General features: G+C 52.6%; 10 protein-coding genes across 10 annotated transcripts; 6 read left to right on the plus strand and 4 right to left on the minus strand.

The window, feature by feature from the left end:
* Positions 1–436: 436 nt before the first annotated feature.
* J4E90_010738 (uncharacterized protein) lies at positions 437–2077 on the minus strand (the record flags this gene model as incomplete). The annotated part of the gene is made up of 3 exons (XM_051440250.1): positions 437–1301; positions 1349–1747; positions 1800–2077. The coding sequence occupies 3 exons, from the start codon at positions 2075–2077 to the stop codon at positions 437–439; spliced, it is 1542 nt and encodes a 513-aa protein (XP_051285894.1).
* Positions 2078–2742: 665 nt separating this feature from the next.
* J4E90_010739 (uncharacterized protein) lies at positions 2743–3281 on the plus strand (the record flags this gene model as incomplete). The annotated part of the gene is made up of 2 exons (XM_051440251.1): positions 2743–2773; positions 2821–3281. The coding sequence occupies 2 exons, from the start codon at positions 2743–2745 to the stop codon at positions 3279–3281; spliced, it is 492 nt and encodes a 163-aa protein (XP_051285895.1).
* Positions 3282–3948: 667 nt separating this feature from the next.
* Positions 3949–4755, plus strand: J4E90_010740 (uncharacterized protein; the record flags this gene model as incomplete). Its single annotated transcript, XM_051440252.1, has 3 exons — positions 3949–3969; positions 4019–4216; positions 4267–4755. The coding sequence occupies 3 exons, from the start codon at positions 3949–3951 to the stop codon at positions 4753–4755; spliced, it is 708 nt and encodes a 235-aa protein (XP_051285896.1).
* Positions 4756–4791: 36 nt separating this feature from the next.
* J4E90_010741 (uncharacterized protein) lies at positions 4792–5690 on the plus strand (the record flags this gene model as incomplete). The annotated part of the gene is made up of 2 exons (XM_051440253.1): positions 4792–4798; positions 4930–5690. The coding sequence occupies 2 exons, from the start codon at positions 4792–4794 to the stop codon at positions 5688–5690; spliced, it is 768 nt and encodes a 255-aa protein (XP_051285897.1).
* A 702-nt stretch (positions 5691–6392) lies between these two features.
* On the plus strand, positions 6393–7607 carry J4E90_010742 (uncharacterized protein; the record flags this gene model as incomplete). The annotated part of the gene is made up of 1 exon (XM_051440254.1): positions 6393–7607. One exon carries the CDS (start codon positions 6393–6395, stop codon positions 7605–7607), a length of 1215 nt encoding a protein of 404 aa, XP_051285898.1.
* Positions 7608–8162: 555 nt separating this feature from the next.
* On the plus strand, positions 8163–9094 carry J4E90_010743 (uncharacterized protein; the record flags this gene model as incomplete). Its single annotated transcript, XM_051440255.1, has 2 exons — positions 8163–8171; positions 8300–9094. The coding sequence occupies 2 exons, from the start codon at positions 8163–8165 to the stop codon at positions 9092–9094; spliced, it is 804 nt and encodes a 267-aa protein (XP_051285899.1).
* A 757-nt stretch (positions 9095–9851) lies between these two features.
* On the plus strand, positions 9852–11111 carry J4E90_010744 (uncharacterized protein; the record flags this gene model as incomplete). Its single annotated transcript, XM_051440256.1, has 3 exons — positions 9852–10033; positions 10088–10649; positions 10701–11111. The coding sequence occupies 3 exons, from the start codon at positions 9852–9854 to the stop codon at positions 11109–11111; spliced, it is 1155 nt and encodes a 384-aa protein (XP_051285900.1).
* A 541-nt stretch (positions 11112–11652) lies between these two features.
* J4E90_010745 (uncharacterized protein) lies at positions 11653–12361 on the minus strand (the record flags this gene model as incomplete). Its single annotated transcript, XM_051440257.1, has 2 exons — positions 11653–12307; positions 12354–12361. The coding sequence occupies 2 exons, from the start codon at positions 12359–12361 to the stop codon at positions 11653–11655; spliced, it is 663 nt and encodes a 220-aa protein (XP_051285901.1).
* Positions 12362–12838: 477 nt separating this feature from the next.
* On the minus strand, positions 12839–13734 carry J4E90_010746 (uncharacterized protein; the record flags this gene model as incomplete). Its single annotated transcript, XM_051440258.1, has 3 exons — positions 12839–12917; positions 12967–13647; positions 13700–13734. 3 exons carry the CDS (start codon positions 13732–13734, stop codon positions 12839–12841), a joined length of 795 nt encoding a protein of 264 aa, XP_051285902.1.
* A 432-nt stretch (positions 13735–14166) lies between these two features.
* J4E90_010747 (uncharacterized protein) lies at positions 14167–16416 on the minus strand (the record flags this gene model as incomplete). The annotated part of the gene is made up of 2 exons (XM_051440259.1): positions 14167–15741; positions 15790–16416. The coding sequence occupies 2 exons, from the start codon at positions 16414–16416 to the stop codon at positions 14167–14169; spliced, it is 2202 nt and encodes a 733-aa protein (XP_051285903.1).
* Between the last annotated feature and the right edge of the window lie 732 nt (positions 16417–17148).

Raw genomic sequence — 17148 nt, forward strand, 5'->3', positions numbered from 1 at the left:
TTATTCAATGAAACCGAACAGGCGCGCTGCAGTCTACATCAGCACAACAATAAGCCTGAGTAAGATGCTGAGGCGATGTCGATTCCTGGTCGATCTACTTATATTGTTCTTTCAAGAGGTTGATGTTCTACCTTCCCGTCGAATGGGGTGGGGCCGTCATCTAAAGCAAGCAATCCCATGACCAAACAACGAGGGCATCATTCAAGAGCAGAGCTGTTTCAACTTGTTCGTATTCGTTCTCATACACTGTGTCGCCAATGCGCAGAAAGTAAGTAAGCCTGCAACAACGCCAGCGTAGTCCTGATGCTCTATTGAAGGGCGGCCCAGCCCATATGCAATGCCAACACCTGACGCCTAACTGGAAAGAGGAGTAGATGCTAATGTTCCCGCAAAATGCTAGCCTGAAGCTGATAGAATATCACGCGAGAAGGAGAGATCATGGTCCGTCAGGCCCAGGTGATGCCCAGCCACCAGCCACTTCTACCCATTCCGTGAGGCAGGACCCTTCTTTGCCCTCTACGTCGACAATGTCCTGGTCGCATTTGCAGCGACAGCCGACACCGTTTTCCTTGACTGGGTCATATGACGCCCAGTACTTGTCTTCTTCCAGTCGCTCCTTCTCGTCGAGTGTCGTCTTCTCAAGATATGGCTCTCGGGCGAGTTGTCGCGCAGGTGCGTTGGCGGGACAATGTTGGATGGTCGTATGCCGGTATCCAAAGTCGCGGAAGTAGTGGATATCCTCAGGGCCAAGTAGTGCACCAACAGCTAGCGAGTGGATAGGCGCATCTCCCCATCTCTCCATCCAGAAGCCACCACTGCGATCCATCAGCTCGAAGAAGTCATTGTACTCCTTGCTGCGGAACCAATTCAGGTTCGCGATCTCGAAATTGCTCCAGAAATGGCACATGTTGTACGATTCGCCCTCCATGTTCTCAGGGTGGATTTCAGGCATGGCCTCTGTGCCGAACTCGGCATCCATTATATCCTGAGGAAAGAAGTTCTTCTTCGACTTGGGCTCTGTCTTGGGCGCCTTCTCGTCCTCCTCTTTCGGTTTCTCCACAAACATCTCCCACATGCCCTTGGAGGTCAGGTTGTTGTTACGCTTGTAGGCCGAGGCATATCGCCAGATGTTGGGGACGGTTTCTCGTAGCTCCTTCACCGCGATGGTGAAGCCATATGTCTTCTTGTTCCGGATCATGTGGATAAAGGGATCGTATGTGATGTCGCAGAAGTACTTGATCTCAGGCTCGAGGCGCCAGTACCAGTCGTACTTGGCGAGTAGTTCGTGTTGGTAGAATTTACTGTCCGTGTTAGTGGCAATCAGGAGAAAGCATGCTAGGTTACATACCCCGAGTAGAACCTGCACATGTGATGGTAGCTCTCCATACCACCGTACATGATGGCCCTGTCACCCTGCTTGGCGATTCCTTCCTTCGCAACATCTGGATCTACCCAGTCGGGGAAGCCCCATTGCTCGGGAGGGATCTTACCCCACTCCACTGGAGCACTGACATGAGCCAAGACCGTCTCCCTGAACGTCTCGTTGAAGTCTCCGTCGTTGAGGAAGACGTATGGGTAGTGGAACCACCGATTGAAATGTCTCTCAATCGACTTGACCGACTGTATGACACCATCCAACTCCTTGTTTCTCGCTAGGACTACGAATGCAGCGTTTGCTCGGGGTCCGTTGACCTGCGGCTCGAGGCAGCCTACCGCGAATGGCTTATCGTACTTCTCGCTTATCCGTCTGCGCATTGTTAAAAGTTGTTTGGATGCTGTGGTGATGGGATTTCACGTACCTTATCGAGGGAGGGCCGCCGGCGGGCATGTTCATAATGCCCTGCGAGTCGGGAGACTTTACGAACAGAATTATGATTATTATTATAACGAGACATGGAAACAGCAACACCAGGCCCAGAGGTATCGACACGGATGAACTCCCCTTCAGCCGTATCCTGCGTCGAAAGAAGGACAACCGTGGGGAGTTCTTTTCGGCGCGGCGCGGTAGGTCGTCCAGCTTGTCTAGACTGTCCTTTGAGGTCGGTAGCCTCCTCGTCATATCTTGCAGGAAGCCCATGGTGGTGCCCAAGTGGTGGCGTGTCTGGTATGCGATTTCCTGCCAATGGCAGCCCTGTTGCTCTTTGGCCCAGTCGCAAGTGGTGCGAAGCGAATTCGAGGGGTCTAGAGGACGTCGAATGAATGCGACGGTTGTGGATGAGGAAAGGGCGACGTGTTCAACCCAGGGAGCTTGGTCGATAACGAGCGTGTGGATCGTGACTCCAGGTGGGTGTACGAGAACAGAGATGGGTCGGCGATTGGCGTGACGGGCTTAAGCTTGTAACCCTGAGGGAGTGAAAGGAGAGAACAGGGTCGTTGAATGTAAATTATTAGCGGCCGATGATTGCGTATGCGTTTCGAGATCTGCTAGTTGACATGTTCCCTGTCGGCGGAACGCGCCAAGCCCTTTAGCACGCATGCCGATAGCAGGTGCAGCGGCCCAATACGTTTCGGGATGGGCTTTCGCCCGCCATATCTAGGCACCCGACTAGACATTTCGATGGGGTGAATTCTCTCTGGAACCAAGAGTAGACGGCAAGTGCATCGTAAACTATCCGCAGCTAAGGCGGCGAAGGAGCCGCACGGAAACCCGCCGCTAAGCGATCGACACGACATTCAGCCAAACGACTAATCTAGACCCTTATGTGCATGCCGTGTCAGCACATCCCTTGCACTACAACCACCATGAGCTTCAAAGCAAAAGACCTCCATTTCGGTAAGTTTGTATGTAACGCAATCGTATCATTCGCTAACTCGCCGCAGACAGCTCACAGCCAGCCTTCTTACAGCGGCTGCGCGGGCAACTCACCAGTGGAGACACAGCCCGTCATGAACATCCAATCGCGCGAAATAAGAGGATGAAGAAAGACGACGACGATGATGATGCGCCTACGTATGTCATGGAAGAGACGAATCAGTCGATGAGTAAAGAGGAGTATGATGCGCTTGTCTCAGGCAAAGACGACAAAGAAGGAGGGGAGCCGGCTGCAGACGAGGCTGGAAAGAAGAAAGATGGTGATGCGACGTCGCAATCCAAAGATAAGATTGCTGAGGTTGGTGCAGTCTCAAAGAAGCGCAAGGCGGCAAAGATCATCGGGGATGACCAAGACGAGAGCAAAAAAGGAGAAGAGGCAGATGTGAAGAAGCCAGAAGCGAAGTCTGTGAAGAAACCGAAGAAGAAGGCCAAAGCTGTCAAGCTCACTTTCGGCGAAGATGAAGGCTGAAGACGGTTGCATCTCAACTGTTAGACATTACCCGCTTGTCAAACACGATGCATCGAGTCACAAAGCTATCGTGGTCATCTCTACTTGACACCAACGTCAACTCAGGCTGCGCGAGACCATCGGATTTGCCGGTTCCTCTTGGGCAATGATCGCTTTCATTCATCTGCAACTTCCTCGCGTGGTCATGGGATTAGTCCACAGCGGCCAGCGACAGCGGTGCGATGCATGTGACACAAGAGAGAGAATGCAGGTCAAGCTGGGTCGCATATGACGCAGAGGTCTTCTAGCATGAAGATTACTTTAAAGCATTGAATGTCGCATACGAGGGCTACGAGCTTCCAAAGGTCCTACCTTTCAAGATGCCACCTAGGTAGTGAGTACATGGGGCAATGTAGTGAAATTATTACATGTCAATTTTAACCGTGACGGTATACCATTACTTCCCACCGCACAATTTCGATCTCCTTTTGACCAAGCTATGCAGCATGTCATGTCTGACCTATCACAGTGGCCCTTCGTGGTGAAGAGGCAAGATCTCAAGATGCTGCCAAGGTCGGAACGTTCCGATCGGAACGAGGATGTTAACTCAAGCGCTCGGGACTCCGCAAGGAAGTTGAAGCCTCCTGCATGCGGTTTCTCTTGTCCGTCCACAATTCTGCCATACAACATGGCGAAGTTTTCGCTCGAGGTAATTCACACAATTACCTGTCCCATCACCTTTCTCATCCATTCTCCAGGACTTTGATCAACACATCGAGAACCTACGCGCGCAACTCCTGTTTCTCAATGAGACGCTCGATGCGACGGATCACAATGACCCCGACTGGTTGGCAACGGACTTGATCTCACTGCGAAACAAGTCGGGGAGGTTACAAGACGACATGAAGAGATTCAGGGACCAGCTCGAGGACGAAGGTCTGGCGGAAAAGAAGAAGGTATGCTGTGCCGTTTGCGCACGCGATGCCGAAAAGCTAACAAGCGACAGGTCAAGACTTCAAACAAGCGTCTTAGTATCGAGGGCGCGAAACATGCCTCTACTACACCAAATGCGCAACCCCCGAACTCCAACCCGCATGCCATATCTCCTCTCGTGGATCAATCGCCCACACCACGCGCAAAGCGAGCCAGGATCCAAGACGACTACGTGGTTCAACATGTCGATGTCACCGAAGAAGTGAATAAGCGATTACAAGAGAGCCGTTTGCGGCGCTTGATGCAGACGCCGAGCACTGCGCAGAAGCGGAAATTCGATGCATACGAGGATGGACCCAGGTCAGACGGGCCGGCTGGGACAGATGAAGAAGGGCAAAGAGGCGGACAAAGTGGGAGCGAGTACGAGAGAACCCCAACGAAACGGCTGAGGAGTAGTGGAACCTTTGAGCATCTAGGAAACAGAACAGAAGAGAAGCCAGGGAGGCAGAGTCCACGCTTTGAAGACAGAGTCGACGTGAAGAGGAGGAAGTTCCAACGATAATCAGCGAGAGATTTGCGCGTTTTTATGATGTCGGTTATGCATGGTTGGGGCAGGATGGGGACAACGGCGTAACGGGAATGGGAGTCGAGAACAGCATATCAATAGGCGCATTTGAATCACGAGCGGTTTAAACCAAGTCACCTTGTGCACTGAGTACTGTTCGCGTGGCTTCAGATCTCCGCAGCACCTCCGCTCCGAAGGGGAAGCCGCAGCCGAGGCGGGAGCTAGCCGCCGTCTTTGCATCATTGAACTTTTTGACATTGCGACCACCGAACTACTCTGACATCACCCCTGCACTCTACCTGCTCAAACTCCTATACGCGCAATCAATCCACTCCGAAATCCACTGTATTTCCAATACCGACTGCGCGAACACGTTCACCAGAATGGCGACACCGAACCCCGTCCAAAATATGCCCATCCCACCAGAAGAGCGCCTCGCTCTGGAACAACAAGCCCGATACCAGCGCATAACACGTAACCTAGCCATCGGCGGCCTCGTCATATGTCCAATAATAGCCATACTCCCACCACGAAAACTAGACCTCTATACATTCTCTCTAGGCATCGGCTTCTACCTCTCCGCCGATCATCTCATCACACTACGAACAGGCCGCGGCCTCGTACAAAACCTCAGTCCAGTGCGAGCCATGGACCTACCGACCGAACGCGCAAAGGAGATGCAGAAGATATTGCAAGAGGAAAGGGAAAAGAGTCGGAGGACACTGGAGCGGAAGGAAGGGCAAGAAAAGGGTATACTTGGGAAGCTGTGGATGGGTGATGAGGAGGAGGGTTGGAAGGAGCGGCGATTGGAGGAAGAAAAGAAAGCCATTGAAGAAGGAAAGAGTTATGGTGATATGATATTTGAACAGATTTGGGAGGTTTGGAATTGGGACAAGAAGAAGGGAAAGGACGGCGAGAACAAGAAGGAGTGAACACGTCTTTTGGTCTGCAGAGCCGCATTCTCCTGTATAGCACGGATGTACGATATCGCCTTTGGGAAGGACTGCCATCCATTGTGCCCTACGTTAGGGTCTCCGGGGCCGACCAGTTGCGGGAACACGTTTATGAGGTGATGACCTAGATGTCTTAACGAATACAGAAGACCTGAATCTTTGACAGCAAAGTGTCTTGAGTCAAAAAAGGCAATCAGTGAATTGTCTCTCATACAGAGCCTTCAGATGCGATTCGGATCTGCATCACTGTTGCGAGACAATGGATGCGCAGTGCAGCTGACTGGCGAAATCAACTTCTGACAAATGTCTCGAGCATGTCGCAACTAATTCTCTACTTCCCATCACAGCAAATAGTCCTCCTATGACAAGATAGCCAAGGATTACGCGAAACGAGCCTGAGCACTGACTGTATGCACAGGAGCGATGTTTGCCTATCGACCACGTACTCAACGTAGGCATCCGGCCATTGCCCTACTCCAGCGCCACCATCTATGCTCACCAAACTCACCGCGTCGTGTTTCAGCTTAGGCCAACGGAAGGACCAAACAGTAATTATATCTGGACATCGTTTGCGCAGCCTCCCATTTCCTGTGTAACATCCTTCCCGTATCGACAGAGCCGCAGATCTCGGTAACAATACGCGCTTTACTCATTATTGCAATCCTACTGGGAACCTACAGAATGTCTCAGCCAAATGCGCCTCTCAGTCACACAGCCGCCGATCTGTTCCTTCCATCCATGGACGAGGAGGAACAGCTCTCTCAAGCCGACTTCAACGAACTATTCGGATCAGATGGCTCAAGGCAACCTATCTTCTCGATGAACAACAGCGATATACTCGATGACTTCAGTCTTACATATGAACACGGTGCTTTTGCAGCTGTTGACTCACCAAACACCTCCACAACTTCGACTCCCAACTTCTCAAATTACGACTTCGGCCAAACCGCCGCGGCATACCCGACTCCCGGACCAAGTACACCCCATCCCTACCCGCTAGATCTGCAACGAGCCTTCCCAACAACAACTGATGATCCAGACCTCAACGATCGTCCTCGGCCTATGCGATCTCAAACAAACCATGCCTACCTCCACTCAGAACAGCCATCGCAAAGCTACGGTCGTCGCCGATCTTTGAGCACTGGCGATACAGATCGCATTGCCGCAGCCAACAGCATCACCAATCCCACTTTCGTTCGGCTTCAAGCACCGCGTGCGAGATCAGCTACACCAGAACACAAGAGAAGGCATGCCGCGCACTTCCAACATGGAAGAAGTGTGAGTCAAGGTCCGGCGCCGAGAGGAAGGCCACTCAATCCAACAAGCATACCGTACTATACGTACAACGATACGTTCGTCGCCGACATGTTCTCTACTCCTATCGGTACGCCGCTGAACGAGATGAGAGATCGCCGGGATCTGAAACATGGCACTGGTTACAACAGTGCCGGCATGACAGATGTTGCAGTTCGCTCGGATAATCCGGTCATTCGGCATATGACACAACCTGATGAACTTGCGCGAAGCAGACAGATCATCGAGATTGGCGCTCTAGCGGTTGCCAGTCACTTGACGCTGGATCCTAGACTTGGGCTACAAAGTCCGACCACAAATCGCGCCCAAATCCTCAAGAAGCTCGCCGATATCGAAGAACACCTGGAAGACAAAGAAGCAAAGGATGCTCTTTCCGCGTGTAAGACGATCCGAGACGCTTTGTCGAAGAGGATTGAAGCTGAGTTCATCGATACAGCAGACGAGGTGGCAGAAGATGATTTGGAGGTTCCCAGTAAAGTGCTTGAAGGAGCGCAGTATGGTATATACGACGGTCACGATGACAACGAAATCATGGGGTTGTTGATGAGAGAGAATGGCGTTGATTGCCAGGAGACTGGATAAAATTCAACGAAACGTCCAAGACCGATAAAGCTGTGCGTCGAGGGAATAGATGCGAGGCGTAACGCGATTGGGTCGTTATCGGGCTGAGCGTATACATGGTTGATTTTGGGCTATACATGATGTGAATAAATACCGAGGTACCTCTGATGCACAATAAACGAGTTGTGCTGTACATTGGTTCTTTAAAATCATGCCTGACACAGAACCTCATATCCCGATGCTGCTGCAAATACGATTGGCAAACAGCGTCTTACTTCTGTGAAGACTGGGAGCGATGTGAGTGCTGCATCTCGTATTCCAAACACGCTAGCTCGCGACTTCACATGACCCATGGAAGCCGCCCCACCCGCCCCAGCTTACATACAGACCCAGCCACATAACCTCAAACGTGTCAACACGGGTGACCCTACTACAATTCATCATCGTGCCTCTCATCATGATATTCCGAATAGCGCCTCTCGCTGCGATTCTCGCGTTTGCGCGATGCGGAGCTGCTGAAGTCGCGCCGGAAATTACGACAGTTGCGGAGGGCTACAACGTGATTGCCAAGATCCCATGTGTTGGGTGCCCTTTCCTATACCAAGACACATCAAAAGGCAACGATGCGCCATGGGCTCAGAGAAAAGACGACAACGCTCTGGTAAACCATCCCTACTGTCAAGGAGACCAAATCGCCCGCTAACGTCCCCCAGCTTCTGAACATCTCCCTTCCCTACGACTCAGCGCATCTAAGCATCAACAATGCCCCACTTTTAGGAGACTCCAAGATTCTACCGAAACTATATGTTAACCAAGTCTTGTTGGACACATCGAAAGATGATCTTGACAAGCTCGTCGCATCTGATCAACTTGACAACGTTGGGGGCGCTTACTTTGGCGCCTCATACGCCTACTCCTTGCGCCACGTCAAAGACTCCAATGCATTGGTGCTGCACTTCGATATCATGCAATTGTGGACTGACTTGACTTCGCCGGATCTCACCATCGTCATGGACAGAAAAGAGCAGAAGATTCTGGAACTCATCCTTCTGCAGCGTCCCCTGTTGTCCGCCGGTGACCCAGCAAGCGCATACGAGATTATCCGTGCTGCACTCATTCCGCGCGCACAGTCAAGCATCAATGGCAAGCGAATACAAAAGACAGCAATGTGGTTCCACGATTGGGACGACAACGGCAAGAAGGGTACAGCGACTCATGTTGTCAACTCGGCTTCTGCGTCCTTTGTAACCTGGCTTAGTTCCGGTATCTGGTCGCTATTCATCTTCATCCTCGCAGTCATGGCACTGTTCGTTGTCGTGTGCATGTTTTGCATATTTGGGTGTGGATGGCACAAAGATGAGTATGAAACAGCACAACACGGAAAGCGCAGCAGTGGGAAGGGTGCTTGGGGCGGAAACGACATTGAGGCCGTGCGGAGGTTCATGACGCCTGAAGAGCTGGGACTCCGAGGCAGTGGGAGGGTTGTGGGGGTTGGGAAAAGCGATTGATGGACTGCGAGATGAAGAGCCATCATCCAGTCCGTGATCCATCCTGATTGACTTCCTTCCTGACCTCGGCTCGATCCTCGTGCGTTCGATGCGCGACCACTTTCATTATCATCGTCGTGTTCTTGAAAGTCTCGAAAAATCCTGCTGCAGAGCCCACTTGGCAATGGCACATCACGTTCCCGACCGCTAGCGCGTCACCGTCGAGCCCACAAACAAGAACACCCCTGGGCAGATCATCACGCCATCGAACACATCTCCCGCGCTCACACCTCCACGATGGCACTACCGTGACTGCGACGATCTTCGGCGGCCCAAGCCAAATATCTCAAATAATCGTTCACGCAAAACGAAAAAGCAACCGGCTGCGACGGCCATGTTGCTTCTGCTAGCGACGCGCGACGTCATTCCGCTACTCTCCGCGCGCCGCTAAACGTCATTCACCCAAGCTCATTTCAACGTCGCGACTCGCACCGAACCCGTTCATTGCTCGATCTTTGCGGAGGCCACAGTTAGTCACATGGCTAATTCCAGGCCAGAGAGCTGTTGGTCTCGATGCGCGTCAACGTTGGTAAAGTTTGACAGCAGTTCATCGCAAGGCATCGTCATGGTCTGGGCTCGTGAGGTATGACCGCATAGGTTCGGTTGATATGATAAAGACCCTCAAGTTTGCATGTTGGTGGAGTATCATCAGTATAATAATCAATTTCATCACTTAATTCACAAGGGTGCTGTCCTGCACACCCACCGAACACGCACAATGGCCATCACCAACACCACGTCCACCGTCCAGGCAATTTTCGCCCTCCATGTCGTTACAGCAGGCGGCTCCATTATCCTCATTCTGGCCGCTCTTGCGTTGTTCGGTCGCCAGCTCGTCGGCGGCCCTGGACGTCCACGTACATTCAAGAAGTTTAACAGGTCAACTCTGAACAGGCACAGGTACATCAATCCATGCCCCTTCTATCCAATGTCAAATCAACTAACACACAACAGTTCCACGGGTACACAGCTCTTCCTGATCATGGGTCTTACCACCCTTATGATCGCCTACGCCGCGCAATCCTCTATCGTGGCCCTTCAGTCCCGCCTCCCCTCCCCCTTCTACATCACCTCCGCCTACGCCTACCCCCAGTACACCGAACCCTTCGGCAACAACGACTCCATCAAGTATGGAAAGATCATCTCTATCCTCTCCTTCACCTACCAAGGCGCCATGATCATCATGAACGCCTGCATCGTCGGCGCCATCTGGATCCACGCCAACCACGTTCAAAACAACGGCACTGGCATCAAGGAGCCTGGTGTCCTGTCTTGGGCTTTGAACGGCTTCTGGATGTTGGCTATCCTTGCTCTTGGCTTTGCTAGCTGGGCTGTTGGTCTTGCGCGCCGCGGTAGTGGAAACTCGGCGTTGGCGTACCCCAGTCTTATTGCTGTCGACTACATGGTGAGGACACTGTATGTTGTTTACGTAGCCACTGTTATCGCTGCGTCGACTAGTGCTACTCTTGAGGCCATTCTGTGCTGGATTGGGATCAAGAAGAACGGTGTTGTCGGTGTAAGTTTACCCCCCTCCTTCTGTGCAAATGCATGTACTGACGACATCTAGAACCGTTCCAAGTCAGCCCTCACACGCTTCGTCATGCTCGTCACCCCCATCGTCTGGGTCCGCAACGCCTTCTCCATCGCGCAGCTCGTCCTCCTCTACCGCAACACAAACAATTACTCACGCACCACCAACCAGGCGCTCGCCTTCCTCTTCATCATCTTCGGCGAGCTATGCGACCTCGGTATCTTCGCTCTTGTTCTGCTCGGCGCCTGGAGCTTCGGCCGCAAGGGTGACCAGAGGCCCGAGGTTGTCAAGGAGGCTAGGTACAGCGAGAGCATGAGGGATAGCGCGTACATCGCCAACCCCAATGCTGCTTATGTTGCCGACCACGATACTGCTTACGTTGATGGACCTGCTGGACCTGCGTTTGAGGCGGGTAGGGGTCCTACTTACATTCCCCATGTTAACTAAGGGAGAGTTGGTGTGAGTGTATGATTAGGTGGTGGTGGTGGGAGTGATTTGTTTTGAAGCGTACTAGCGAGTATACAGTAGTAATGATTAATGCTCATCTTTTAAACAAGTTCACGATATATTTGTCCGTATGTGACGATAGTCTGATCTTGTATACACATAAAAAACAGCACCAGATGTTATTGTGTCTCATTAGGAGGGCCTAGCGATGAGTATACTGACCCAGTTGTTCCGTGAACATTTGTCTGTATGCATGCGGATTTGAGATAGACAGAGTTGAATCGGTCGAAACTCTCATAGTGTCTAAGCAGCTCGCACGATCCTATCCGTCAAGTCTACGTCCGCCACGGTAGCCGCGTCCACCTCCGCGTCCATTAGGAGAACCCCTACCCCGACTACCGGCCCTGATCCGTTCCAAATTGGGAAATTGTTCTTGAGATTCTTGGACAGGTGAGCCGGAAGACTTTGATGGAGAAGAGCTAAGGATATCCGAAGTCCTATTGTGGCGTCAGCCCCATTCTGCACATCTCATGATGCCGCTTTACTTTGGTTGTTCGGTAATGCCGCAAGGTTTGTCTCCGTGAGAATGATATGCGCAATTGTTCGCTTGAATCCGCACGGGGAAGACGGCGCCATCGACTCTGTACCGCGTAGAGAGACCAATGCAAACATCGCGAACGAAATTGGCAGGCAGCTTTGCGATAACGGAAGTCCACCAGACATGACTGGTTCTCCAGACAGTGATGTCTACCAAGAGCTTTTGAAGCGGGTTTCCTTCGCTAGTCTTGTCATCGACAATGTTGATCCATGATGACAGGAAACTTGTGCGTGGTGCGTCATCTGCATGGCGATCCCACTCAATCAAGCCATCAATAATGGTATCTCGATAGCTCGCATCTTGAAGGTAATCGCCGAGGAGATAGCCACGCACGAGACTCGAGCTGACGCCGTTGGAACCGCTAACTTCTGAAGGTATGGCACAAAGAAGACCGGAGTAGAGCCAATGGGTGTAGATCTGGAAATCTATCGCGTCGCACTCTGGAAGTCGAACGACGCGTTCCAGTGACTCGCGCCATGGGTGACGAAAGGCGGTCTGAAAGAATGCGGATGATGCTCGGATGGGATCTTCGTGGACAGTGAAATCGGTGTGGTTGGGTTCACGCCCAACGCGCACCGTGACGACCTTGGTTCCCATGCTACTTTTGTTAGCTGCTGGATCATCTGGGTTTGATGTTGACTTACCTAGGCATTTTGGACTGCGAGTAGAGCGGCATTGTGGCGACCTTTGGCTGGAGGTTGAGAAATGCTAGTGCTGTTACTGCCGCCGCTGCGGTCGGCGTTGTGTCGCAGCGATGCAGCTTAACCGCGTTGTCAGTAGAGGTAGAAGGATCGGAGCTGGGGCTCCAGAGAAATTATCTGAGTGGGGGTGGTGCGGTACCTTGGATTATTTCTCACTAATTAGGAAAGAGCGCCCTGCGACTGCCTCACCTTCACCTCACTATTCACAGCTTAAAGTATTTTGCATGATGAACAACACCTTTTGTACGCGCCTTGTAGCTGTTTTAGCAAATCATAATTTCGCCATCGATGATGACGGGTAGTCCACATTGATACCACGTGGTCTTCATCACCCTCCGTTTCACCCAAGCACCGCTTGACAGTCACGCCACACTTCTAGTCATACCAGACTGTATAACACCCGAAGAGTCTTCCATACAATGCTCATCCTATCCTGAAGCTTGTCGCTTTGCATCCGGTGACTGGGCTTCGTCAGAAGCTGGGCGTTTTGTTGGGATAACGCGAGGCCTAGACCAATTTAGCTGCGGTCATGTCATGAACAGAACATATTACGTACGTGTCAGCTTTCTTCCTGTAGCAAGGCTTCTCGTCGCCGTGACAGTGGTACTTGCAGCTCGTGTCCCACCCATCAAGTGGTGACTTACCAGGAGTCCCAGAAACAAGCCTGCTGGACACAGCGAGAAGAAGATCCATTATATAGTCAGGATGCATAGTATCTCGATCGGTCTTCAGTCTCAGGACATGAAATTCTCGCATGTCCCAGACAACGAGATCTACGACAAGCTTTCTAATCGGGGACTGATCTGGTGTTTTATCGTAGAAGTCTGGACCGTAACTTGCTGGGAACTTGGAGCCATTACGGTGTAAGTCGGCCGTGCATTCTATGAGAGCATCATTGATAGAGTCTCTAAAGTCGTTGTCGAGTAGATAGTGACCTAGAACAGATAGGTTGGGTAGCCGGAGGATCTCTGAGTACAAGCGTGCCTCGATCGATTTGTTTCCATCGGCGCAACCGGCTTTGGTGTGAACAACGCCCGTAAGAAGCCACTGGAGATAGGTACCGAAGGTCTTTTTGTCGAATTCGGGTAGGGCGATGACGCGCTCTTGCGATTCTTGCCATGGTCCCCTCATAGCTGCGTCGGCGAACTCGGACGAGGCACGGATGCGGCCTTCAGGAACCATGAACACGGCATCGCCATTAGGACCAATTTTGAAGGTAATCATGTTCTCGTTGGCACTGCTCATTGTTAATTCGTCAGTTGATGTGTGCGACTCCGCATTGTACTTACAAGGTAGCGTCCGCTTCGAAACCCCTCTGCACCATATTTGAGTCTTGCAGCTGACGTACCGTATGCGAGTGGGTGTTTTAAAGAGGAGAATGTCCGGTATTCAATCATCCAGGAAGTCGGGAGCCCAGGCGCCACAAAGTGAGAGCGTGTCGCGCTTTCCGTGGCCACTCACCTCACCCAGCATCTCTCGCCTCACCACCTGCCCCGGCACTGTTACGTCTACGACAAAAGATCTTTACACAGCTGATCAATGATGGATGCATTTCAATACGCTCGCTCGCTAACCAGACAATAGACACAAGAAATGATAAATCGCTCAACGACAGAAGCGCGCGCCATATCAACGCACACGCTGGGTATCTTACAAACATCCAAAAGGTCATGCCATGCCCGGCCGTATCCAGAAGGAAAGAAAACCTTACCAATCATTCCACGTCTCGAGACCGCATCAAGCGACCTAAAAGCCCTCAAGCATATGCTCCTACCCGGTCGTCGCCATGGAAGAACCCACTCCCATCAAATCCTTCCTCCTTCGGCGTAGCCCATACTTCTGGCGAGACATCGTCGTAGCTCGGCTTGCGGGCCAGGTCTTCAGAGTAGACGCTCGCGTCGTCGTTGGCCCATCGCTGGTTCCTGTCGTGGCTGGGCTGGCCGTAGACGATATTGCGGTCGTGCGCTGGAGCTCGCGGTGTGGAGCAGCTTATCCGCTGATCGCCTTCACGCGAGATGATCAAGGTGTCGGGCGAAGGAGTAGGATACGACGGCGATGTGGCAGTCGCCGAAACGATGAGCTTGTTCACCAGGGCATGCAAGTCCGACACATCGTGCTGCAGAGTGCGAACCTGCTGTTCCAAGGCCTTCCTCGCGCTCCTCTCGTGTCTGAGCGCCTCATAGACGTTCCGCAGCGCTCGCGCATTCTCCTCGTTGCTTCCAGTGTGAGGAACGGGAGGTCCGGCAAGCGTTGGAGAACCAGGCGCAGGCTCAGGCTCAAGGGTCTCACTACTTGATTGGACGATGAGCTCTTGATGAATGCTCGGTGCCGATCTTGAGTGAGAGCGCGATGCAGACGCGGACGAACTCCGGTTCCTTGATCGCAGGTTGCGAGGTGCGTTTTCGAGGATGATGGTTTGCCGGTTGTTACGGGATGACATCCGGCGGGTGAGTGTTTCGAGATTAGAGTACCTGGATTCAAGATCTTGAACGCGATCCTCGATGGGTATGCGATGTTGGCTCTTCGCTGGTGGCGGAGGCGGCGGCGAAATGCTTCGGACTTGCGGTGATTCTGGGATAGTTTCTTCCTTGGGTCCAAACAACGCATTCTTCAGGTCACCAAAATTGAAGGCTGAGACTGGGGGCTGAACACTACGTTCTTGCTCGCGGTTTGGCTCTTCCGTAATCGGCGTCGCGGTCTGCGATTCGTCCGCTTGAACGAGCGTCGCGCTCATCTCGTTGAACGACTCGTTGTCTGGTTCTCGGATCATGGGCTCTTGCATCGGCACGGTGCGGACCGTCTCTACAGTCTTCGCTGTTTGCGGTCTACTATAGATGCTGCCGGACATGTAGCTCTCCCTCCAGAACTTGATCTCCGCACTCCTGCCTCTCTCCGTCGAGGCGCGCTCTTTTGCGAGATTGTGAAGAGCATCTGCACTTCTTGATCTCCGTCTGTCGTGTTTGGACGTTACTGTTTGAGTCGGGCTAGACAGTGCGATACCGATACCGGGAGACATCTCATCTTCTTCAGCCTGTTCGTCCCACGCTGCCAGCTTTTCCCGAGGCTCGTCGAAACTGTGTCGATGAGTAATGGCACTTGGTACAGTGGGCAGCGTGGCTCTTCGGCGACCGAGATCCGGCCTGTCCGTATCGAATGTAAGGTACTCTTTCGGCGGACTTGCCGGCGGCGCATTCACGTTCATGGGGTACGGGAGATGTTGGCCTAGCGGATGTAATGGCTGTAGCTCCTCCACTGGCAGATCAGATATCCGAGGATTGGACGGGGGTGTCCTTGGTTCTCTTGGTGGTGTTGATCTCAGCATGGTAGTGTCCTGTTCTTCGTCAGATTTCATTCGTCATGCTGTTCTAGACAAACTCACACTATGGTGGTAGCTGTGGCCACGCTGCATTGGCTCTTCTTCCAGATCGTCCGCTCGGTCCGGGCCTTTTCGCCCGAACATCTTACGGAAGACATTTCTGAGGCCGCTCTTGCGCTTATTCTTTTTCTGCGCAGCTTTACCGGCGCTCTCTGGCGTGGAGCGAAACGGCGACGGGGAAGCGATTGAAGTCGATGGCACAATGCTTTCGCGCTGTACTTCGTCCAAGTGTCGCACTCTTGGCGGGGATCTTGAAGAAATCGGGCGCTCGGGAACAGCCGAATCGCGCTGGGGCTGCTGCTCTCCCACAGGATTTGATCGCAAGGCTGACATATGCTGTTCAGGCACAGGCGGAGGAGACTGAAGTGGTCTTGGCGGGGTTTGCGGCCTTTCATACTGCTCTTCTGGCGCGTCCTGCGGCTGCAGTGTCCGGTCCAGCGCGCCATTTGCCGCGTACTCCTTCTCTTCCTCTTCATTCAACGGCACATCCTCGGTAATAGGGATCGGCCCGCTAATTTTTAAGTTCCCTCTTCTGATAGCCTCAGCCTTCCAGCTGGAGCGCTCAAGAGGCGAGGGCGAGGGCGTCGACGCACTCATATCGGCGACGACAAAGCCTTCTCTTTGAAGCATATGGATGCTGCGATGTTTTGGATTCCGAGTGTTGGGCACTGTTGGCGAATGCGCTTCTGCGGACGAGTTCTGGAAATTGCGCTTAGGCGAGGTTTACCGGGATGACCCAGCGAGCGTGAGGATCTCGACTACCATCACCGATGTTGCGAAAGCAGTTGATGGATAAGAAGCAAAGCAAAGGCGGACCGGAGCGACAAGCGCGGCAAACGTCCCTCCTCCGAAAATAGATGCAAGGCAAGAATAGGCAATAAGGAATTAACAACGATAGCCCCCAAGACTCGAAAGAAGCGAACTCGATCAGAAAGAGCGACGAGGTTAAACAATAGAGAGACGTGCCACAGACGACGTAACGAGAAGAGCAGCAAAAGAACGGGGGGCGGCGCTCTTAGGGTCTATGTATCAGACCGAGAGCGTCATGTACCCTTTGGACAAGGGTGCCAATAGAGTGGGGAGGGTTAGTCGGATGGGGGGCGCGGCGGGAAGGAGGAGGCTATTATTGATGGCGCATTTGCGAATCAAGCAGTATGACCGGCATTACCTTTGACCACAACACAACGGGGGCTGGGGGGCTGCAGCAACAAATAAAGGCCTGATCGCTGCTGCACAAGCGTTGCATGAGAGGCCAACAAGTCGGACCACTGCGCGAACGAACGACGTGCAGGTTGTTGGCGATGGGGCTGTGGGGTTTTGCGTCCAGTACAGCTGCATGTTTTCGCCAAAGCGGACTGTTGC

The sequence above is a fragment of the Alternaria incomplexa genome (assembly GCF_024043165.1).
Source record: "Alternaria incomplexa strain BMP 0042 chromosome Unknown scaffold_26, whole genome shotgun sequence".
Classification (NCBI taxonomy): Eukaryota; Fungi; Ascomycota; class Dothideomycetes; order Pleosporales; family Pleosporaceae; genus Alternaria; species Alternaria incomplexa.